General features: G+C 37.6%; 1 protein-coding gene across 10 annotated transcripts in view; it reads left to right on the plus strand.

Annotated features, from left to right (window-relative positions):
• The window catches only part of ATP11C (ATPase phospholipid transporting 11C), a 226964-nt gene that overhangs the window by 138746 nt on the left and 62400 nt on the right, over positions 1-25818 (plus strand). For all 10 annotated transcript variants that reach the window (XM_036304609.1, XM_036304607.1, XM_036304606.1 and 7 more), the window contains exons 7-15: positions 1925-2028; positions 4118-4168; positions 5104-5168; positions 5491-5572; positions 6511-6661; positions 7261-7458; positions 22070-22231; positions 22862-23013; positions 23848-23919. In XM_036304609.1, the coding sequence (XP_036160502.1) occupies positions 1925-2028; positions 4118-4168; positions 5104-5168; positions 5491-5572; positions 6511-6661; positions 7261-7458; positions 22070-22231; positions 22862-23013; positions 23848-23919 (1037 nt within the window). The remainder of the gene's footprint in view (positions 1-1924; positions 2029-4117; positions 4169-5103; positions 5169-5490; positions 5573-6510; positions 6662-7260; positions 7459-22069; positions 22232-22861; positions 23014-23847; positions 23920-25818) is intronic.

Genomic DNA, 25818 nt, shown 5'->3' on the forward strand with positions numbered 1-25818 from the left:
AAATTACTTCCCTGGTACTTTCTGACACAGCCAGTTCTTGGCCACTGTCCAGAATTTTATAAGGCATGAAGATATATCTTCTTTATGCTACCTTTAAGGAAGGATATGTGCTCACCTCTGTGTGTATCCTTGAGGGCTTTTCTCTGCTTGTTTATTCCATCTGGAGTTGAGGACCAGGACTCAGTATGTGAAAAAGGAACTTAAATGCCTTAGATGACTATGTTCTGTGCTTTAGGGCAGCAGTCACCAACCTTTTGGACCTAACGGACCACCAGTGGTCCGCGGACCACTGGTTGGCGACTGCTCCTTTAGGGTATGGTGATAAACTAGTCCAATTTAAACTGTTCAAAAACAAAGTTATATTTGAGGGAATGCCAAGGTAAAAATGAAGACATCTACCTAAAGATTCCCTAATAAGGGAAAAAGTTGTTAAGTTGATCCAATCAAAACATGGGTTTTCACCTTGGCCATTGTGGCTCAGTATCATCCCATGTACCAAAAGGTCACTGGTTCAATTCCTGGCCCAGGTTGCAGGCTCGATTCCCAGTAGGGTATGGCAGGAGGCAGCCAATCAATATTTTTCTCTCTCTCTCGCTCTCTCTTTCTCTCTCTTTCTCTCTCCCCTTTCCTCTCTCTATAAAAGTAAACAATAAAAATATATTTAAAAATAAGTTAGTTAAATAAAAGTACATAGGTATTTCAAAGTCAGGAGATAGTTTAAATCTAGCTCAGGTAATTCCGTATTGTTTCCCAAAGACCATGCAACAGCTTTCTTTCTGGGTAAGTAGTACAGTCTTGAGTCTGTGTCAGCCTTTCTTTGATGATTTATAAATGGGCCCTAGCTGGTTTGTCTCAGTGGATAGAGCGTTGGCCTGCTGAATGAAGGGTCCTGGGTTTGATTCTGGTCAAGGGCATATGCCAGGGTTGCAGGCTCAATCCTCGGTATGGGGCATGTAGGAGGCAGCTAATCAATGGTTCTCTCTTATCAATGATGTTTCTATCTCTTCCTCTCCCTCCCTCTCTGAAATCAATAAAAATATATTTTTCAAAAATAAAATAAATGCCAAAACCGGTTTGGCTCAGAGGATAGAGCGTCGGCCTGCGGACGGAAAGGTCCCAGGTTCGATTCCGGTCAAGGGCATGTACCTGGGTTGCGGGCACATCCCCAGTAGGAGATGTGCAGGAGGCAGCTGATCGATGTTTCTCTCTCATCGATGTTTCTAACTCTCTATCTCTCTCCCTTTCTCTCTGTAAAAAATCAATAAAATATATTTAAAAAATAATAATAATAAAATAAAATAAAATAAAATAAATGGGTTCGCTGGAGCCTGCCTTGAGTTCTGGGTAAATCAGGCATATAATATACACTAGTAGAATATTCTGTCTAACTCAAGCAAGACACATCATCTCCCTGCTACTCATATGAAATGTAGCCACTTTGAGCATTTTCAAGGCCATTAATTATACTATTTGTGTAATAGAACTATGAATGATTTTTTTCTTTCTGTTGGCAAGATGTTAGCAGTCTTATGACCAAAAGGGCTATGTTCAGTTCATATGTGTATATTTACATCACTGTACACTATGGTGAGCAAAATAATAGGTCTCAGTAAAAGCAAATGCATTATATTTTATAGGATTTTCAGTTAATTATATGCATGCTGCAAATGAAATTCTCTGTGCTGTCAATATCAAGAAAAGCTTTTTTTTTTCCATTAACTTTGGAATCCCCTTGCAGTAGGGATAGCTTAGTGATTATTTGTAATATCCTTGAATAATTTTATTTAGTTGTAAATGTGCATCAATATTTGTATTATTCTGCCAAAGCCTCTTACTAAAACATATTGCATTTCTGGAATCAGGTGGGTGTATGATTACAAAAAGAAACACTTTTGTTTTTGCCTTTTATTCTGCTTTCATCTAGACACATTATGCAGTACGTGATACCATTGCACTATGTACAGCTGAATCCATTGATACCCTCCGAGCAGCGATTGAATGTGAACAGCCACAACCTGACCTCTACAAGTAAACATCACCTGGTTTCATTTTACTACTGTCTGTTGGCTCTGCCTATCTTTACCACCAGTATGGCAAAAAAAAACACCCACCACTTACCAGCCTCCTTTCATTTGTGTTTTTATGAGCTGTTCCTTCCTTCTGGCATGGAAATAAATCATATCAGCCTTGTTCACTACCAGCCTAAGATAAAATATATGGGCCCAGGCATCTCACTTGTGATTTTTCTTTTATTCTTGTTATTTATAAACATGGCAGTCCATCAAATTTTAAGATGATGTTATCCCGTAAGGCCGATCTACCAAACTTACTCATTAACCAGAATTAACTAAAACAAAAATAAAACACTTCATTTGTTTTCCAATATCAAAGAGAGAAGAGGGTATGGAGCCATGCATTTAGTAGGCATTCTATCATTAGAACTGCATATTGTGAATAGGCTGTTTTTTGTCCACAGTAAACAGATAAGTGGAGGAAGTAATACAATGGTGTAATGTCCTCTATTTTACTATGCTTAGGTTTTCTGGAGTAGTTTTGCTGATTAACAGTGGGATGTCAGAAATTTGGAATTTGATTTTTAAGATTGGTCAGTTTGGCTTATTAGAGCATGGTGACAATGAGGGTGGAGTAACAGGTTTTATCCCCAAGCCAATCAATTAATTTCATTCTATTACAGATGGCATCCATTACCTATTCCAGCCATCTAGTTAATGAGTTCTGTTGGTCATAATGGGTCAGATGTTTGGGTGTGGCTTAAACTAACACCCGGTAGTAGAAAAACAAAGTAGCCATCCTACTACAAGAGCAATGCCTCTCGCTCCTTCCCACCAGTTCTTCTTTCCTCTTTCCCTTGTTCTGTATCCATGCTGATATTAAGAACTAGGTCCACAAAGCAAAATAGCTGTTCTCTGCCTTAGCTCACAGTTTGCAAAGGAGATAAAACAGTAAATCTAGGCTTATAGTACAGTGAGATAATAGAGATGAATAAAAGGCCCATGGAATCAGAGAAAAGGGAGTGACTAATTCTGCTTGAGGTAAAGAATAATATACATCCTTGCGTATTTATAGGGCAACTCCTACAATTTTCAATTACCTTAAATATGAAGGAGAATTTTAGATCAGGGAAGGTTATTGCTAATTCTCTAGACTAGATTGAGTGCCTTTGATATGTGACTCCAGAATACCTTGTACTTTCACTACCCTAGTGGTAATTTACTTGTATTGTAATTGCCTGTTTATTTGTCTATCTTAAGGTAAGTAATGTTTTTCTTACTTATTAGTATATCTCCAGCACCTTGCTTAGTACTTGTACAATTAATATGATGAATGAACTATCAGAGATTCATATTTTGGAACACAGTAATAATACGTTCCATTTTTTCTGAAAAAAAATTTGCAAATTATAAAATATTCACAACACTTGTTAAGAAGGGGTTAGGCCTTTTTACCCCATTTTTTCAGAAATGCAGATTAACATGTACCTAGCCATATTAAGTGATTGGATCAAGCTCAGTAATGAAATCAGCTTCAAAACAATTTGGAAATTTCCAAGATGGTAATCAAGTGTTTACTGTCTCAAAGGGTTACCAGGCCAGCAGTATCAGCATCACCTGAGAAATAGTTGAAAATGTAAATTATCACCTGAATCATAAACTTGGGGATGGGTCCCAAAAATTTGTAATTTAATAAGCCCTCCAATGATTCTAATGCATGCTAAAGTGAAAGAACTACTGAAATAAATAATGGTTTTGAAAGTTGTGTTAACACCAGAAATCTTTCTTCACATGAATCTATAATAGAAGCCAATTATTTATATAAAGTATAAATAAGACTGGTGTTATGTGTATGTACAATGCCAAGAATATCTTGAAAACCAATTTAGTATATTTGTTTACATTCTTATAATAATATTATTTTAAGAATTAGATTAAAATGTTACCTTATTGTTATTTCATATTTTTTCAGAAATATAGTAGACATTCATAGTTCAAAGTCTCTTCTCTTTTGCATTATTTGTATTTTGATCCATTTCCAATTTTTGTGGTATATAGATTTACCTATATGTAGAAAACTCATTTGCTATTATCTTCTTTTGCAGGTTTGTTGGGCGAATCAGTATCTATCGTAATACTCTCGAGGCTGTTGCGAGGTTAGTTTGCTATTCCTTTAAACTGTCCTTTGAGGGGGGTATTAAAATAGCCAAATTTTTTTTTTATAAAAAGAGGTTGAAGGTGAATAAATCTGGAGTAACTACCCAGTATCCCACTAATTGGTCTTAAGTAACCAACCTTGTAATTGGTAGGAGCTCTTATGTTGTAGGGTCTTTGAGTTGTGTGTGTCCTGGGCAGAGGGATAGTATTGGAAATGATGCCGAAGGTTTCCAGAATTGCAGAGCTCCAGACACTTTGATATTCCCAAATCTCTTCTAGACACTATATTTATTGTCATAGGTTGTTCAGTGGCAGACCGTATTGGAAATATACCTGGAGAACAGTGAGTGGTTTAAGGGAGAGTCATTGAGGGTATGGGCAGTGGATAAAAGCTGGGAGAATTACCTGGAATGCTAATCATTTTTAATGCAGCAATTCATATACAAAAGGTTTTTTCCCCCCCTCTATCATTTAGTACCTCAACTTTTCTATTTGGCCTTTATACTATACTCAAAAGGAAGTAAAAGAAATGCCCAGTTGCCCAATGATCCCTCCAAAGACGGGTTTACTCTCCTCTCTATAAATATGTCAGTGTGTCTTTCCCACCTTGGTGTTTTATCTGTTACATTCTCTTTCTGTTTGCTGCTTTGTCCTGTTCACGTCTTTCTATGACTCATAATCCTTTTATCTCTCTGTGCATCTCTTTACCTCTGTGTGTTGCTGGCTACTCCTGTACTGTACTTTAAACTGTGTTGTGCCCTGGAGTAACTTTAGAGGGAAGGGTCTTTCAGGTTGTCCTGGGGAGTAAGCATGTGATATAATTAGACAGATATATTCTGAACCCAGGACATAGACGTATGGGCGAAATATGTTCCCAAAGTTGATGGTGCTATTTATTGGACTGTTGGATAAGCTGTGTTCATTTTTTTTTTAGGTCTTTGGGACCTGAAAATCTCTTGTTGAAAGGAGCTACACTGAAAAATACCGAGAAGATATATGGTGAGCAATTTTTAAGACATACCTACCAGAAATATGCTTTATAAGCCTGTGCATAAATAGTGCGTGTTAAATTTTAACAGCAAATAACTGCCATTTAGTCTAAGCCTACTTTTAGGTGTTGGGAATTTATAAGATGGTAAACTACCTTGAAATATGATGAATAAATTATATATGATTAAAATTGTGCTATCAAGGATATAGCAACTGGTGAATAGAAGAGGGTTTAAAATTCCTGCTTTTATAGGATGAAAAAAATTGATAGTTCCAGTTGGATGAGGAGTTAGTTGTAACTTAGTTTTCATTTTATTCTGTTATTCCTTAGGAGTTGCTGTTTACACTGGGATGGAAACCAAAATGGCTTTGAACTACCAAGGGAAATCTCAAAAACGTTCTGCTGTTGAAAAGTTAGTATGCACTGCAGTTTCTTTAGTTGTTATTGAACTGAAGTAGTTACTTCTCAGCAATTACATTAAGAACCATAGTGAAAAAACAACATCAGTTATAATTGCAGCTACCATTTTGAGTACTTTTTATGTTCCAGAAACTGTGCTTAATGATTTGTATTTCTGATTTGGTGTAATCCTCTAAGCAGCTGTATGGAGTAATTCCCATTATCCTGTTCACTTTACAGATGCAGAAATCATCTCAGAGATAGGTGACTTACCTAAGCTCACATAGAAATTCAAGGCAGATTTTGGTTGAAATATAAATTTATTCCCTTTGCTTCTAGATAATGGTTTGGGATCCTATAGTTGCTATATGTAAGGAGGTTCTACAACATAGATCATAGTCTCCAGGCAAATGTTGAAGTGGTACCTGGTAGACCTTCAAGTCGTCTGCCACTGGCATGGACCTAGCTATTGTTGGCATGGATATCAAGTACATCAGTGGCATCCTCTTCATAGCTCTACTTTCTGACTAAAAGAGTCGCACTAAGCTTGAGGATTGCACACTTGCTTTCCCACCCTCTACTCCAAGTCTGTAGGATTAAGGAAAACAGATACAACCTACTCCTACTATAAGGTAATGGTGTGTTTGCACCATTACCAATGAATAGGTGATGGTGTGTTTGCGTGTGTGTGTCCTGTCACGTTATAGGATCCTTATTAAATATGTGTTAAGCTAGTCAACCATTGCACTTTGGGGAGGATTGGTGATAAACAAACAGGTCAGGACTGGCTTTTCCATTTTACCACTTGAGAGTGATAATCATACATATAGGCTTGTGCTGTGGTAACACATCATACTCAGAAGAAGCTTTAGAAGACTGGATGATTTAAGTTATACCTGGTTGATATCTTAAGTAATTAGATGGTTTTTCAATCCATGTCTTATTTTTCAGGTCCATTAATCTCTTCTTGATTGTGTATTTATTTATCTTACTGACCAAAGCTGCAGTATGCACTATTCTAAAGTATATTTGGCAAAATACCCCATATAATGATGAACCTTGGTATAACCAAAAGACCCAGAAAGAGCGGGATACTTTGAAGGTACTTTGTTTTATGTTTAAAATTTTAACTAGCACCTTGTTATCACACCACCCTTGATTCAAATGCTGCTCAAATTAATGGTTTTGTTGGTTTCTGGGTTTCCTCTTGGTTGTATGGTAAACCTAAGCCATTATGTGGTTTAAAAGTTTTAGAGTTTTGTTTTATTTTGATTTGGGTATCTATGCTTGTTTTAGCTCTTTACTTCAGAGTTTTGAACAATTGGGCAAGAAGCTGGGATATAAATACAGTATGAGCTTGTGATATATCATGGAAGGAGCAAAATAAATGCCTACATAGAAACTTTGCTTCTATATTACTAGCTTGGGGAAGGAGGAGCACACAACATAAGGAAGTGAAGAAGTACTAGTATGGAATCAAAAGGTACATTCACTGAAGAATAATGACAAAATTAAGGGTGTTTTCACATACTGTGATAATAAGTTTGACCAGTGATATAGTGTCTTTGGGAAGTTGTTTCAGTGTAGCAAGACAGGCTTTCAGCATCGAAATAAAAAGATAGAAACTTAACTAGTTCTTTATATTACACTTGTTTAATGGAAGTACATTTAATTAGCGTAAACTTTTTTTTGTTGTTTTAGGTTTTGAAAATGTTCACCGACTTCCTATCATTTATGGTTCTGTTCAACTTTATCATTCCTGTCTCCATGTATGTCACAGTAGAAATGCAGAAATTCTTGGGCTCCTTCTTTATTTCATGGGATAAGGACTTTTATGATGAAGAAATTAATGAAGGAGCCCTGGTTAACACATCAGACCTTAATGAAGAACTTGGTCAGGTTAGAACTTATTTTTACTTAAAATAAATTAATATAGTTAAAATATATTTTCTTGTAGTCTGGATTACCAATGTATGTGACCATATCATGTTTGGGAATATGAATCAAAACAAAAGATGTATACAGACATACCTTGAAGGCAAGCAATGTTTCCATAGCTATAGCATCAGTTATTTTGCTGGCATTTTGGAGAAAGATCCCAATATGTATTGAATTTAAATGTTACAGAAATTCTCTTTAAAACTTGATGTTGTTAGATTATGGGTTATTGCTTTGGAACAGGAAACGTGGTCTTCATCACCATCTATAACTATTTGGGGATAGAATATGGGATAGCAAATAAAACTATTTTGTAAATGTGTTTTGTTCCATAAGCTAAATTGACCAGAGTTGTCTTGTTGGCATTTTCTTAGAATATTTCTGGTCAGATGGATATAGACCAGAAAGCAGTTGTTTATTCCAGTTCAAAATTTTGAATGAAGGGAAAATGTGAGGGTATGCACTCCTCAAAATGTTTTTTGCTCTATATACCAATGTAGCCCAAGCTTTCACCTTGTTTCTAACCCAAGAACATTTGTTTTCCAATGCAATGCAATCTAGCTGTAATTCTTCAAGTGATGACTTCCTAGGTGCTTTTTAAATCAGTATTGATAGAGTTTTTCCCTTTGTCTGAATTTACTGTGTGATGTGTAATTTTCACAAGCTGAGGAAATTTTTTGGCTTCATTTAATTCTCATATTTATAATGTCAGGGATGTGGAAATGTCATTTCTGTGACTGTGAGATACAAATTCAATGGAACTGTGTGGGTGAAACAGGGCCTCAAACTTGTTTTGAATGGTGCTAATTTGCATCTACACCTCTAAACCGTCTTACTGAATTTAGTACTCCTCCACCCATCCCCCATCTCTTATTTCTGTTGTTTATACAACCTTTACCTAAATCAAAGTACCCTCTTGACATCTACAATCACAAGGGTGAAAGAACTCTCCAGATTTTGTTGAAACCTGACTTTGGGACTCCAGGATCCCAAACCATGGAATCAGCATCCCACAGTGATACTTCACCAAGGATACAACAAGTAATAAATGAATGAATACTTTTCCCTTCGATATTGTTCCCAGAAGATTTCTCTTTTTTTTTTTGAGTTTAATGTTTTTTATTCAAGGGAAAACAATCCATGGATTGGGCACGTACAGTGCCTACCAAGCAGTGGGGCCCTCTGCCAGAGGGATTTGGGGCGAGTTTCTAGAGCTTCTAGGATTGGCTAGAAGGGCGGGGATTTCCTTCTAAGGCCAGCAAATCCTGTTTTCCAGGGTGAGGTGAGCTCACTAACGCTGAGTTGGAGGATGATCAGTGGTCTCTGTTCGCTTTCCTTCCAGGTGTTCCCTTTACATGCAGGCTGACATAGGTTTAGATTTGTGACCTGGGCTGGGCCCCTGAGGTGACATCCAGTGTATGGGTCCCAATATGCAAATCGACTTTATCAGAAGCAAAGGAAGACCCTTTCTTAGCTATACAGCCATGCTTTCAGAGTGACTCAACAGTCACCCAGTCACCCTAACTCTTACCTTCCTCAGAGGCATTCATCCGGTGCTCCCCCACCCCCCCACCCCCACCTCGTTCTGTGGCTTTGGCTCTTTTTCAATATTTTCCTTTTATTTCCTGACTCAGCCTGAGAGAGGCATTCTTATTGGGCCAGGTCCAGGCCATGTAGCAATCCCTCTCACTAAGTCACCTCCAGAGGGCGCTGCCTGTATAGAGATTTGTGATTCCCAAAGAGGAGAGGAGCATCAGCAAGACCTCCTGCACAGACCCCAGCCAGAGTCACCTGTTGACATTATCTTTTTACTTACTCAGCCTGGACAATGCGCACCCAGGCTTTAGAACAGGTGCAAAACCTACAAGACTACCTCCACTGTAAAAGCTTCCCCCGCATCCCCAGGCAGAATTAGCAGCTGGCTCCTTTGTGGTCTTGTGTTTTCACAATTTCTGGACTAGTTGCATTTTGTAGTAATATAGTTAAAAACACTGGGAGCAGGGGACAAGGGGATAGAAACATCTCTGGTAGGCAAAATGCGCTCAGACTGAAGGTTCCTAGAAGGTGCCTCTCTTTTTTTTTATTGCTTAAAATATTACAACGAGTAGTACATTTGTCTCCTTCCCCCCCCCCACCTTCCCCCAGCCTCCCCTACCCCCCAGTGTCTTGCATCCATTGGTTATGCTTATATGCATGCATACAAGTCCTTTGGTTGATCTCTTACCCCCCCCCCCCAACCCTCCCCAGCCTTCCTACTGTAGTTTGACAGTCTGTTTAATGCTGCTCTGCCTCTGTATCTATTTTTGTTCATCAGTTTATAATGGTCTTTATTATCCATAAATCAGTGAGATTATGCGGTATTTTTCTTTCACTGACTGGCTTATTTCACTTAGCATAATGCTCTCCAGTTCCATCCATGCTGTTGCAAATGGTAAGAATTCCTTCTTTTTACAGCAGCATAATATTCCATTGTGTATATGAACCACAGTTTTCTAATCCATTCATCCGATGATGGGCACTTACGTTGTTTCCAAATCTTAGCTATGGTAAATTGTGCTGCTATTAACATAGGGATGTATATATCCTTTCTGATTGGTGTTTCTGGTTTCTTGGGATATATTCCTAGAAGTGGGATCAATGGGTCAAATGGGAGTTCCATTTTTAACTTTTTGAGGAAACTCCATTACTGTCTTCCATAGTGGCTGCACCAGTTTGTATTCCCACCAGCAGTGAACAAGTGTTCCTTTTTCTCCACATCCTCTCTAGCACTTGTCCTTTGTTGATTTGTTGATGATAGCCAGTCTGACAGGTGTGAGATGGTACCTCATTGTTGTTTTGATTTGCATCTCTTGGATGATTCGTGACTTGGAACATGATTTCATATGTCTCTTGGCTTTCTGAATGTCCTCTTTTGAAAAGTGTCTATTTAGGTCCTTTGCCCATTTTTTGATTGGATTGTTTATCTTTCTTTTGTTAAGTTGTATGAGTTCCCTATAAATGTTGGAGATTAAACCCTTATTGGAGATAACATTGGCAAATACGTTCTTTCATGCAGTGGGCTTTCTTGTTGTTTTGTTGATGGTTTCTTTTGCTGTGCAGAAGCTTTTTATTTTGATGTAGTCCCATTTGTTTATTTTCTCTTTAGTTTCCAATGCCCTAGGGCAGTGGTCGGCAAACTGCGGCTTGCGAGCCACATGCGGCTCTTTGGCCCCTTGAGTGTGGCTCTTCCTAAGCCTTAGGAGTACCCTAATTAAGTTAATAACAGTGTACCTACCTATATAGTTTAAGTTTAAAAAATTTGGCTTTGAAAAGAAATTTCAATCGTACTGTTGATATTTGGCTTTGTTGAATAATGAGTTTGCCGACCACTGCCCTAGGAGATGTATCGGTGAAGAAATTGCTTCGGCATATGTCTGAGATTTTGTTGCCTTTGAATTCCTCTAGTATTTTTATGGTTTCCCAACTTACATTTAAGTCCTTTATCCATTTTGAGTTTATTTTTGTGTATGGTGTAAGTTGGTGGTCTAGTTTCATGTTTTTGCATGTATCTGTCCAATTTTCCCAGCACCATTTTTTTTTAATTTAATTAGTACTTTTTATTTTTTTATTTTATTTTATTTTATTTTATTTTATTTTAGGGTACTATAAATTTATTCTTTTTTTTAAATTTATTGCTTAAAGTATTACAAAGGGTATTACATATGTGTCCATTTTATCCCCCCACCCTAGATAGTCCCCTAGCCTCCCCTATCCCCCAGTGTCTTATGTCCATTGGTTATGCTTATATGCATGCATACAAGTCCTTTAGTTGATCTCTTACCCCCCTACCTCCTGCCCCCCAACCCTCCCCGGCCTTCCCGCAGCAGTTTGACAATCTGTTTGAGGCAGCTCTGCCTCTGTATCTATTATTGTTCAAAAGTTTATAATGGTCTCTATTATCCATGAATGAGTGAGATCATGTGGTATTTTTCCTTCATTGACTGGCTTATTTCACTTAGCATAATGCTCTCCAGATCCATCCATGACGTTGCAAATGGTAAGAGTTCCTTCCTTTTTAGAGCAGCATAGTATTCCATCGTGTAGATGTACCACAGTTTTCTAATCCATTCATCTACTGATGGGCACTTAGGCTGTTTCCAGATCTTAGCTATGGTGAATTGTGCTGCTATGAACATAGGGGTGCATATATCCTTTCTGATTGGTGTTTCTGGTTTCTTGGGATATATTCCTAGAAGTGGGGTCACAGGGTCAAATGGGAGTTCCATTTTCAGTTTTTTAAGGAAACTCCATACTGTCTTCCATAGTGGCTGCACCAGTCTGCATTCCCACCAGCAGTGCACAAGTGTTCCTTTTTCTCCACATCCTCTCCAGCACTTGTCATTTGTTGATTTGTTGATGATAGCCAGTCTGACAGGTGTGAGATGGTACCTCATTGTTGTTTTGATTTGCATCTCTCGGATGATTCGTGACTTTGAGCATGTTTTCATATGTTTCTTGGCTTTCTGAATGTCCTCTTTTGAAAGGTGTCTATTTAGGTCCTTTGCCCATTTTTTGATTGGATTGTTTATCTTTCTTTTGTTAAGTTGTATGAGTTCCCTATAAATTTTGGAGATTAGGCCCTTATCAGATATGACATTGGCAAATATGTTTTCCCACACAGTGGGTTTTCTCGTTGTTTTGTTGATGATTTCTTTTGCTGTGCAGAAGCTTTTTATTTTGATGTAGTCCCATTTGTTCATTTTCTCTTTAGTTTCAAGTGCCCTAGGAGCTGTATCAGTGAAGAAATTGCTTTGGCATAAGTCTGAGATTTTGTTGCCTTTGGATTCTTCTAGAATTTTTATGGTTTCCTGTCGTACATTTAAGTCCTTTATCCATTTTGAGTTTATTTTTGTGTATGGTGTAAGTTGGTGGTCTAGTTTCATTTTATTGCATATATCTGTCCAATTTTCCCAACACCATTTATTGAAGAGACTATCTGGGCTCCATTGTATGTTCTTTCCTCCTTTGTCAAATATTAATTGAGCATATTGGTTCGGGCCGATTTCTGGGCTCTCTATTCTATTCCATTGATCTATATGCCTATTCTTGTGCCAGTACCAGGCAGTTTTGAGAACAGTGGCTTTGTAATACAACTTGATATCTGGTATTGAGATCCCACCTACTTTGTTCTTCTTTCTCAGGATCGCTGCAGCTATTCGGGGTCTTTTTTTATTCCAGATGAATTTTTGGAGAGTTCGTTCTAGGTCTGTGAAATAAATCATTGGTATTTTAATGGCAAGTGCGTTGTATTTATAGATTGCTTTGGGTAGTATGGACATTTTAATGATGTTGCTTCTACCAATCCATGAACATGGTATGTTCTTCCATCTGTTTATGTCTTCCTCTATCTCTTTGTTCAACATCCTATAGTTTTCTGAATAGAGGTCTTTTACCTCTTTAGTTAAGTTTATTCCTAGGTATCTTAATTTTTTTGGTGTGATGGTAAATGGGATTGCTTTTTTAGTCTCTCTGTATGTAATCTCATTATTGGTGTATAGAAATGCCATAGATTTCTTGGTGTTAATTTTGTATCCTGCTACATTGCCGAATTCATTTATTAAGTCTAATTATTTTTTGATGGAGTCTTTAGGGTTTTTTATGTACAATATCATGTCATCTGCGAATAAGGACAGTTTTACTTCTTCATTTCCAGTTTGGATGCCTTTTATTTCTTCTTCTTGTCTATTCGCAATGGCTAATACTTCCAGTACTATGTCGAACAGGAGTGGTGAGAGTGGGCATCCCTGTCTTGTTCCTGTTCTTAGGGGAAATGGTATTAGGTTTTGCTCATTGAGTATGATGTTGGCTGTGGGTTTGTCATATATGGCTTTTATTATGTTGAGGTATGATCCTTCTATTCCCACCTTGCTGAGAGTTTTTATCAAAAATGGGTGTTGAATTGTGTCAAATGCTTTTTCTGCATCAATTGATATGACTGTGTGGATTCTTTTCTCTCAATTTGTTTATGTAATGTTTCACGTTTATTGATTTGCGGATATTGTACCATCCTTGCCTCCCTGGGATAAATCCTACTTGGTCATGGTGTATGATCTTTCTGATGTACTGCTGGATCCGATTTGCTAACATTTTGTTGAGGATTTTGGCATCTATGTTCATGAGGGATATTGGCCTGTAATTCTCTTTCATTGTGTTGTCTTTACCTGGTTTTGCTATTAGGGTGATGCTGGCTTCATAGAATGAGCTCGGAAGTGTTCCTTCCTCTTGGATTTTTTGTAGTCTTCTGAGGAGGATAGGTTTTAGTTCTTCCTTGAATGTTTGGTAAAACTCCCCTGTGAAGCCGTCTGGTCCTGGGCTTTTGTTTGCTGGAAACTTTTTGATGACTGCTTCAATTTCTTCCATAGTTATTGGCCTGTTGAGATTTTTAGATTCTTCCTGATTAAGTTTTGGAATGTTGTATTTTTCTAGGAATTTGTCCATTTCCTCCAGGTTGTGTAGTTTGTTGCAGTAGAGTTGTCCATAGTATTTTTTAACAATCATTTGTATTTCTGTGGGGTCTGTTGTTATTTCGCCTCTATCATTTCTGATTTTGTTTATTTGGGTCCCCTCTCTTTGCTTCTTGGTGAGCCTGGCTAGAGGTTTGTCAATCTTGTTTATCCTTTCAAAGAACCAGCTCTTGGTTTCATTGATTTTCTGTATTGTTTTTTTTGGTCTCTATGTCATTTATTTGTGCTCTAATCTTTATTATCTCCTTCCTTCTGCTCACTCTGGGGTTTTCTTGTTGCTCTCTTTCTAATTCTTTGAGTTGTAGGGTTAGGTAATTTATTATCGTTGTTTCTTGTTTTTTGCAGTAGGCTTGTAGAGCTATGAACTTCCCTCTCAAGACTGCTTTCGCTGTGTCCCATAGGTTTTGGATTGTTGTGTTTTCATTGTTGTTTGTTGCAATGCTGTTTTTTATTTCTTCTTTGATCTCTCTGGTAACCCAGTCATTATTTAATAGCATGCTATTTAGTCTCCATGTGTTTGATTTTTTTGGATTGTTTTTATTTTAGTTGATTTCCAGTTTTATGCCATTGTGATCTGAGAAGATGCTTGATATGATTTCTATCTTCTTGAATTTGAAGAGACTTTGCCTGTGACCCAATATATGGTCTATCTTTGAAAATGACGCATGTGCACTTGAGAAGAATATATATTCTGTGGCTTCAGGGTGAAATGTTCTGAAGATGTCAGTTAACTGCATCTGATCTAGTGAGTCTTTTAGGATTGATATTTCTTTGCTGACTTTTTGTTTAGAGGATTTGTCCAATGGTGATAATGGGGTATTAAAGTCCCCTAATATGATTGTATTGCTGTCATTCTCTCTCTTGATCTCCTCTAGAAGTTTTCTTACGTATTTGGGTGCTCATATATTGGATGTGTATATGTTTACCAGGGTTATTTCTTCTTGTTGGATTGCGCCCTTTAGTATTATGAAGTGGCCTTCCTTATCTCTTTTTATGTCCTTCACTTTGAGATCTAATTTGTCAGATATAAGTATTGCTACCCCAGCTTTTTTTTCATTTCCATTTGCCTGAAAAACCTTTTTCCATCCTTTCACCATCAGTCTGTGTGGGTCTTTTTTTCTGAGGTGGGTTTCCTGTAGACAGCAGATATATGGGTCATGTTTTCTTATCCACTCAGTTACCCTATGTCTTTTGATTGGGGCATTTAATCCATTTACATTTAAAGTTATTATTGATAGATACTTGTTTGTTGCCATTTTTATTCTTTACCCCTGTGTTCCTTCTTCGTTTCCTATTTTTTCTTTTTACAGCAGACCGTTTAGCATTTCGTGCATTGCTGGTTTGGTGGTAATAAACTCCCGTAGTCCTTTTTTGTCTGTGAAGCTCCTGATTTCACCCTCAATTTTGATTGATAGCCTTGCTGGTTACAGTATTCTTGGATTCAAACCCTTCCTTTGCATGACTTTGTATATTTCATTCCATTCCCTTCTTGCCTGATGTGTTTCTGTTGAGAAATCAGTTGCTAGTCTGATGGGGGATCCCTTAGGGTAACTTTCTGTCTCTCTCTGGCCGCTTTTAAGATTCTTGCTTTGTCGTTGGTGTTTGCCAGTTTAATTATAATGTGCCTTGGTGTCGGTCTTTTGGGATTCATTTTGTTTGGGACTCTGAGATCTTCTTGGATTTGTGTGAGTTTTTTCTTTCCTATATCAGGGAAGTTTTCTGTCATTATTTTTTCAAACAGGTTTTCTATTCCTTGCTCAGTTTCCTCTCCTTCTGGCACCCCCATTATGCGGATGTTGTTTCGTTCCGTGTTGTCCCAAAGTTCTCTTAGGCTCTCCTCCTGCTTTTTAATTTTTTTTTTTTCTATAAGCTGCTCTGCTTGGGTACTTTTTCCTACCTTGTCTTCTAGCTCACTGATGTGGTCCTCTGCTTCTTCTAGTCTACTGTTGATGCTTTCTATTGAGTTCATTATAGCAGTAATGTCATTTTTCATTTCTTCTTAGTTCTTCTTCATTTCCTCTTGGTTCTTACACATATTGTTGAATTTGTCTTCCGTTCTTTTCATCCACCTTCTGACCATTTCTCTGAATTTTTTCTCTTACAGGTTGCTTGCCTCCATTGCCTCCATTTCATTTACTTCCTTTTCTGGTGATGCCGGTTTTTTCTTTCATATGCGGGCTGTTTCTTTGTCTCCCCATGATCTCTCTTCTCCAGGTGTTTGGTTATGTAGTTCTCTCTCTGCTGCGTTGATTTAAAGGCTCAAAATACAACACAACAAGGCACAACGCACAAGGCACTAAACACAAATGTATTCACGATACTAATAACCCCAAATAAAGGTGACCACCAGAGCAAAGAGAATTAGGGGATAAGGGAGAAAGAAGAGAAAAAGAAAAAAGAGAAAAAGAAAAAAAAGGAGTGCAAAAAAGAAATTGGGAAAAGGGGGAAAAAAGTAAGAGAGAAAAGAAAGAGAATGAAATAGAAGAGGGGAAAAAACTATTTATATGGTGAGAAAACTCCAGTAGAACAACCACTAATCCCAACAAATTCCAGCAACAGATCCCTAGAGATGAATGCAAACTACAAACAACAACTAATATCAAGCGAGGCGAGAGAAAACAGAAGCAAAAAAATAACCAGAAAAAAAACCCAACAGAATAATAAAAAAGAAAAAGCAAAATAATCTCACAAACAAGCATAAAAAAACCCAGTACTCAACAATCAAGCAAACAACAACAAAACGGCAGAGAGAAAAAAAAAATTGGATAGTGAAGAAAGAGAAGAGAGAGGTGTATATGGATTTAGAGCAGGGGATTGGAAATTAGATATATAAGTAGGGTGAAATTTTAACAGGGGGTAAAAAGAAGGAATAAGGAAAATCTAAAGCAGGAATAGGGTAAGAGAAACAGGACAACAAAAGGGGAAAAGTGAGGAATAGAGTTTTGGCATAAAGGTAAAGTTGAGGTAGTGTAAAATGATGCTAAAGGAAAGATGAAAATAGAATGTAGAACACTAATCCCAAAATAAAATAAAGATAAAATAAAATGACACTTTAAAAAAGGGTAAAATAGTAGTAGTAATAATACTGGTTAAAAATAAAAATGTAGTAATTAAAAAAGGTAAAATCAGGTGATGAAAAAAGAAAAAAAAATAGTTTCTTAAGTAAAAGGTGAAAAAAAAAAGAAAAAAATAATAATGTGCAGTAGTGAAGGTCCTTAACTTCTTCTACTCTTCTGTTTGGTATGCCTTAGTCCTGTCAGGTATTCAGGAGAGTGTTGAAGTTCTCTGCGATACACTGTTCCTCCGTGTTGTAAACGACAGTCCTGATTTTAAAGCAGGCCGTATCTGTTTCCCAGACTGCCCTTATTTGTGTTTACAGAAGAGTCAGTTTGTGGTTCAGCCCCTGGGTGGCAGTGTTTCTGGATTGACCTCTGAGGCTATAAGTCCTCTCTAGCCAGTAGTTAGGTTTTGTTTTCCCTATCGCACTTAATACTGGTTTGGGAGAGTCAACTGCCCCAGAGCTGGTTCTTTGGTCGTTACTCCCCGCTCTGATTCCCAGGTTCCACAAAAACAACTTTCCCCTGCAGTCTCTGTGAGTGACCCCAATTGGGCAATCCTATGTATTGGGTCTTAAACGGAAAGATTTAAGGGGGAGAAAGAAAAAGCCTGAGAAGGTGCGCGAATTCGCACCCCTCCACAGTCCAGCTCTGTGCGCAGTCTCTTAAGCACATCCTCTCTCCCCTGGCACTAAGCAGCTGGCACACTGGCAAAATCCGAGGCTGCCTTTTTGCACCCATTCCAGCTATGGGCTTATTTTTAGAGTTCCCTTCTGCCAGCAGCCCTACGGGACCCCTTCCACACTCACAGATCACGCTGGCCCCAATGGCCGCGGACTTTGTGGGGCGCAGACTATCCCCTATGCGCGTTCCTCTCTCCAATCTGAATTGCAAACCGCACCTTTATCTAGGCGAAATCTGACCTTTCTGTGAGGAGGAGTAGGGCTTGTCTGAGTCCATGTATTCGTGCTGCTTGAGATCAGGTGTTCCTGGGTTAGTAGCTGATCCCTGAATGCCATGGTTTCAGGGTCTCTGGATGTATACGCTTCTAATATCAGCGACTCAAGATGGCACGGTCTCCGAGGCTGAGCTGGTGCTCCGGGAGAGATTTCAGCGGCAGTGGAGGCTGCCCAGTAAGGGGAGCCCGATCAGGCAGTCTCCAACAGTCCCCTTTCTCCTGGAGTCCTCTGCCTTTCCCGGCAGCAAACTGTCTCCCAGCTGAATCTACTCTGCCAATTTGGGCTGTTACTCGTTTGAGCTGCTCACCTTATCTGCTCCGGGACAAGGCACGGGACATGTCCGTCTATACCGCCGCCATTTTGTCTCTCCTCAGATTTCTTTTGTGAGTTCAGCTGGGACAGCTGACGTTGGCCTTTTTAAACTAGAATTTTTCATTCAGGTCCAGAACTATATGAGTAGAACTACTCTAGTCCCTATAAAAGGCATAAATTTGCAGCATTTTTGCATGAAAAACAAACATTAAGTTACAAAAATTAAGCCACATTTGCTGAACATTTTCCTGACAGGTGATTTATTTGAGTAGATCCAGTGCCTGGCTGTGTAGATTAACCTACCCAAAGATGAACTTGGCTAGCTAGCCCCAGGCTAATACAAGTAAAGCATACAACCTTCCACATGAGATACTTAATGCTCACCAGAGACAGGCAAGATATCCAGGCCATGTTCCACTTGATGAGACTCTTATGTCTTTTCAGATCTGCACTTCAGCAGATCCTATGTTACCTATGGGAATGTAATCCCTATCATTTAGACTGAATTCACACTGCAGAAAGTTAAGTGGGGGTTTGGGGAATGATCTGGTAAATTTGATCGGTGTAAAGAAACTACAGTCTTCATTTCATCCACTACTTCTTTATCCAACCAAAACCTGCTTTTTTGGGTGTGATTTTCATTTAATTAATATAGCCAGACCACTACCTCAATTTATACAGAGAACAACAAACTTGCCATCATTGTCAGGTTATATATGTAGAAACTATCCGAATGAAAATGCAAATAAGTCTTGAAATAGTTTCTTAGGTCATTTAGCTTTCAATGGATTGGTATACACAAAATGAAATATAACCAGCTTCCTCTTTGATGAGTCATAATTTAAGATATATAGGGCTTTTATGTTGCTAAAAGTAGTGTCATTTAGCCCTCTCTCTCCCTTAAATATCAATGTCATTGCAAACTCTTGCTTACACTCTTTTGAAATGACCTACATGGTATTTTTTAAAATGGGAAGATATAAAAAAATAAAATGGGAAGATATGTTTAGGACAGTGTTTGACTTGAGAAACAAAGAAAAGTAGACTGCTCTCTCAGTTCAGTTGGAAATGGATGGGGTCTTTTGATAAGACATCAGTCTTCTAGGCAACCAAATGGTTTCTACCTTTCTTGAAGAAACAAAAAAAAAAAACCCGTGGGGATAGCCTCCTTCTTTATATCCCCTCCCAGTCTTGTAGCTATGCTTAATGTTGTGTCTGAGTATATTCTGATTCCAACAGTTTAGTCCAGTGGTATGTATTGAACTTCCTTGTATGTAGGATATATTCTTGCTACTGAGGTTACTATTATAAAGTAAACAAGAAACCCTCAAGTTTTTCACCATTTAGTTGGGGAAATACACATATCACTATGATCATGATAATTCAGAAATATTAGGGAATGTGGGATGATGGAAAAAGTCAGGTACTGTGTAATTATGCTCAAGTCAATAGCAATGGCAATCTACATCTATATAGCACATCATAGTTTACAAACATACTTATTGCTGAGCTTTATTTTATAATTTTTACAGCCTTGTGCAGCAAATTTAGTTATTTAAGGTTCATATATAAAGTTCAGAGAGATTAAGAGATTTTCCCCAAGGTCACAAAGTTAGTAGGTGCTGGAGCCAAGACTCCATTCCAAGTGTTCCATTACATTGATTGATATGAACATTGTTGACCAATTTTGAACTATGAAATAGGCAATTTTGTGTGTTCAACCTTAACTTCAGGGTTCTTTCTACCTTAGAACACCTATCTCACTTTAGATCTTCTATCCATAATGAGATCGGTTTGAACTTACTGATAGAGAGGGGCCTTTTTTTTATCTGTTTTAAACCCACCATTAAAGAAGAAGAGGCTGTTGAGAGTCAGGCAAGCAGCAGGCTCTCACTCTTTAGCCCTCTCTCCCTTAAATATGAGAATACATACTTTTTAATAACAGCCAATCCTCTCCTCCCCCTTTCCTGAGTATAGGGCATATATTAGATCAGTGATTCTCAAAGTAGGATCCAGGAACCAGCAGCATTAACATCACTTGATAAATTACTATAAATTCACATTAACTGCCCCTGCCCCAGAGCTACTGAATTAGAAACTTTGGGGATAGAGCCCACGATCTGAGTTTCAGTGAGCCCTATAAGTAAGTGTGATGCGTACTACAGTTTGATAATTACTATATTAGGGTATAGTTTGTTTGTCTATACCTGTGAGAATAATTGTATGCAGAGCCATACTACACAACCTATTAGTATATCGGCAAACAATTGTATTTTATATTTTTAAAACTACCACCTTTGGCACTCATAAAAGATTTCTTAATGGATTAATTCCCACCCTAGTCCAGGAGATGCTACAACACAGGACAACCTTTAGGGGAAATGAAGGTTAATAATTTTGACCAGAAAATAAAGCCCCATAGATTTTCATTTAACTAGAAAAACTCTAACACAGGAATAATACCACTTGGATTAATTTAAAGAGAGAATTCAAACTTGGCCAGCTAAGAGGACAAAAAGGAAAATTAGAAGGACATATTTGTACCATGCTGCTACTGTGAAAAGCTTTGAAAAATAATTAGAGAGCAACTGTTGCTGGAGTTCATCTCTTTCTGCCTTACATAATAGAAACCTTAATCTCGTGCTTATTGCTTGTTCCTGTCAGCCCATAATTTTAACTATTTAAGCATAAATTGCCAAAAGGAGATAAAATTGTGGGTTTCCAAAAGCCAGATGTTATAAATAGAAGATAAAAACTGAGATAAAATGAAAATGCTCAAAATGGCTTATTTTACATGGAAAATTTACTTCATAAATTATTTTTCCATTATTTATGAAAGTATGCTTATACTTTAGCCTATCATAAAACTTTTTTTAAGTTTGGAACCTTTATTGAGACATATCTGAAAATATTTAAAATTGGTTTTGATCATTATTGACTTACTGTGTACCATCTATATTCTGTAATTCTTATGTGCATTATATGAAACAATGCATTTCACTTCAATCCAATATATTTATAGAATATTTTATTTTTTAAGGAAAGATTTTATTATATCCCAGTTAGTTTAGGTTCCTATCATATATATATATTTGTATGTGTTTGTGCCTGTATGCACATAAAATAAATGGTCAGTATATTCTTGTTTCCCACTTGGAAAATTGATCTTCTTACGTAATTTCTTTTTCTTTTTAATCCTCTCTGGATAATATTTTTTCCATTGCTTTTTAGAGAGAATGGAAGGGAGGGATAAAGGGGGAAGGAGAGAGAGAGAAACATTGATGTGAGAGACACATTGATTGGGACCCGGGATCAAACCTGCAACTGAGGTACTTGCCCTTGACCAGGAATTTAACCCGCAGTCCTGAGGTGCACGGGTCAGTGCTCTAACTACTGAGCACACCAGCCAGGGCTCTTATGTACTAGTAACTTCTTTACATAAAAAAGGCTAGGTGTTAAATTGAAGGGTCCTTGCTTTGATAAAATAGCCACATTCTTCCTTCCTATTAATCTTCTATATTATAATAGGTCTACTTTAGAAATGTGATACTGTTTCAGTGTCTTGAAAATACTCTTGTTTCTCATTCATTTGATAATATTGCTTCTGTAATTACCTTATATTTGACAAGAAGTCTTAGAAAAGATATTTTCTATGGGTGAGAAAATTGCTCTGCCTTACACCCAACTAAACATTAATCACACTGAACAAAGTTAAAATGTATGTTTATGTCCTTGTTTTTAGGTGGACTATGTATTTACAGATAAAACTGGAACACTCACTGAAAACAGCATGGAATTCATTGAATGCTGCATAGATGGGCACAAGTATAAAGGTGTAACTCAGGAAACTGATGGACTCTCTCAAACTGATGGACCTTTAACATATATTGATAAAGCAGATAAGGTGGCATTTTCTACATTGCCATTTTACTTTGAGAAATCAATCTATGTATCCATGTGTTAACCCTGCATAGTAGAAATGAATTTTAGCTTATGACAGACTTTTGAATAACCATTTGTTTCTTCTCTCATTTCACCTTTCTTGTTTTACTAACACCTCTGGAATTTGTAAACAAGTAGAGAAAATTATGGGAAATTACATTGGGTAAAATTTCACCTCCCTGTCTGTGTGATCATAAATTTTTTTGTGCTTTGTCTTTAAGATATGAGTTCTTCCAAGAATGATATCTAATTCAAATCATTTTAGTCCCTGGAGTGTCTAAGCAGTAAATGAATCAGAGTCTCCCTGCACCTGAGCTATTGCCAGATTGTGAATTAGATACTGAATGAACTCTTTTAGGCAAGAAAAAGTCACCCCCTTGGGTATTAGGTAGCGCTACACTAACCTGAATAAGTTAACACAGCCCCTACGGTATGTTAGCTGAGAACCAGGAATGTTATTAGGAACTAGGAAGATATATAGCTCAGCCGAGTATTAAGAATTTATAAATTTCTGCTAACTCTATTCATGGACTAGTTACCAAGTGATCAAGGTGAAAATAATAGTCATTTTTTTATTGTTACTGTTTAACAGAATCGAGAAGAGCTCTTTCTGCGTGCCTTGTGTTTATGCCATACTGTAGAAATTAAAGTAAATGATGCTGTTGATGGAGCTACAGAATCAGCTGAATTAACCTATGTGGCCTCTTCACCAGATGAAATAGCTTTGGTGAAAGGAGCTAAAAAGTAAGCACATGGATGCATTCTAGAGGTCTGCTCTAGAGTGTCATACCTATAGTTAACAATACGGTATTTTAGTATCACAGGTGTTTGCATGTGTCCAGACTCATCAAATTGCATACATTAAATATGTGGAGTTCTTCATATATCAGTTATACCTCAATACAGCTGTTTTAAAACCCTGAGATACGTTAGCATTTTTGAAGAGTGAAAAAAAATGAAGCACTTTCTATACTTGTCCTGAGAAAGTGAAATCACAGGACAGGAGTTATTTTTTTCTCTGTTTGCTTCAGTAACCTTATCTTGTAAATATACTTATTCTTTAGTAAAAAGTCAGACTCCTTAATCTGAAAGTTTAGGAAAAATTCCCAAACCCTAACCAATTAAGAGCAAAAAGAAAATAGTAATGCATAGGTGTAACTTGTATTACTATTTATGCATACCAGCCAGAAGTCTAAATGTTCATATTATATTTTTTAAATCATAACAGTGGTCAGTTTTTGTACAATACACGTTATTTCTGAGGTGCTCCCAGCAATTTTGACATCATTTGGTAAAGATAGTCCCGTTTGACCCATGAGGGCCAAGATAATTAAGTGACTAAAAGGTCACACAGTGTGTTAGTTACAGAATTGGATTTACAAATTGCCTCATTTTGGGTTACAATTTGTGACTGTTCATTGATTTGCTGTGTTATCATTTAAGCCAGTAAAGGGAAGATTATAGATTGATATCATATGAAAGAGAAGAAAACAATAAAAGATTACAAGTAATCCCGGTGCAAAGGAAAGGAATCATTTTTTAGAGATATACAAATGTCTTTTTTATTGTTTTTGACAGGTATGGGTTCACATTTTTAGGAACTCAGAATGGCCATATCAGAATAGAGAACCAAAGACAAGAAATAGAAGAGTAAGTAGCACTGTGTGTTTGTTTGTCACATCTTAATCCCACAGTCCACCTTAACTGAATATAGTAAGGGCAGCAAAGGAAACTGATTGCATCTACAAGTGTAGGACTCTGTTCTCCCTGTTCAGAGTTCTATGTAAATGTAGTTGGAGGAGGAGAAAGTTATTTTTTCATAGAATGGCAGAAACTGAGATTTGATGTGGAAATGATTCCAGTTTGGTTCATATATGGATCCAGTAGCCTGAATGAGAGTCTGCCTGGACTTCCTTTCAGAAATTAAAATACCATTTCTGGTCTCCAACACATGCTGCAAGAAAAATCAGTGAACATGCATATAACTTTATTTCCAGAATCCAACCAATAACTCTGGGATTTCAGGCCTAGCCAGACATGGCAGCTTTGGTGTTAGAAGCTTTGTCTTGGTCTAGATCAGCGGCTCTCAACCTGTGGGTCGCGACCCCTTGGGGGGTCAAATGACCCTTTCACAGGGGTTGCCTAAGACCATCGGAAAACACATACATAATTACATATTGTTTTTGTGATTAATCACTATGCTTTAATTATGTTCAATTTGTAACAATGAATGGGGGTCACCACAACATGAGGAACTGTATTAAAGGGTCGCGGCATTAGGAAGGTTGACAACCACTGTTCTAGATGATCAGGGTTAAGCCTCGGGGCAAGTATTCTAATACATCAGTGTCTTCCCCTACGGAGACCTCAAGGAACAAAGCCACTTTAGCTCTAAGGCAGATTTGAATTAGGCTCTATGATTAATTTGAAGTCCTTCATCTGAAGTTGAAATTTAATTACCTGACTTACATTCTGGCCCCTAACATCTCATGATGTAATACATGTAGATGCACCTTTAGGGAGGGATGCTCAGAAACCAGAGGAAGGCTCTTTGGCCTGACTGCCAAGAACCCAGAGTCATCATCTGTCCAGATTCTAACCAGTTTGCAACCAGTGCCCCCATCTTGGCCAACACCAAATGAAATACTACATGTTTATGTTTTACACACACGTATCCTCAAATAACGACCTCCTCCCTCCCATCAAAAACAAGCTTTGTGATATGTTTAGGACAAATGCTTGTATCCAAATTGTTTATTTTCAAAAAAAAATCTTACATTTTTAAAATAATTAACTCATATTTTTACCCTTTTGCATCATTTCGTTTGATTAATATAGCTCAGCCATTCACACACAGATCTGATCATATCATTCCACTGTTTAAACCTTTCAGTGGATTTCTATTGCTCTTAGGATAAAATCCCAAATCTGTGGCCCACAATGTTCTCATTTCCCAGCCCCTGCCTTGAGTCCTACTATTCCCCTATCAATTAGATGTCAAGCCTTAGTGAACTACTGTATATTCCAACCATGGTCCATATGTAATCATACTCTTGTGCCTTTGCACATACTCTTCCCTCTACTCAGAATGCCATGCTACTCTTTCTTCATCATAACACTTCTAGAGAACACAACTCAGGTACAACTATTTCCAGGAAGCCTTCCTTCGGATGTCTTCATTCTGCACACTCACATCTCCCCTATGAGTTCCTTTATTTATTACAGTTTTTGGCAGACTGGAAGGTAGTCATCTTGTTACCTTACCCTCTGATTGCCTTATCAAATGAGGAGCCCTTTGAGGGAAGGGTCTGAGGAGATTCCTGTCTATTTTATAGCACCTAGCACTGTGCCTGACACATATTAGACATACCATAGATGATTGAAATAATTGTCAGGGTGAGACTATTTCTAGATCCTTTCAGATATGGCTCAGTGGGACATCTTTTTGTCCCCTATTCCTATGTAATCGCTCACTCCTTACATTTTAAGTAATATAATGGGAAGATACAGATACCCCTTACCAACAATGGTATCCTCTGACAGCATGCT

Source organism: Myotis myotis, unplaced genomic scaffold, assembly GCF_014108235.1.
Source record: "Myotis myotis isolate mMyoMyo1 unplaced genomic scaffold, mMyoMyo1.p scaffold_m19_p_4, whole genome shotgun sequence".
Classification (NCBI taxonomy): Eukaryota; Metazoa; Chordata; class Mammalia; order Chiroptera; family Vespertilionidae; genus Myotis; species Myotis myotis.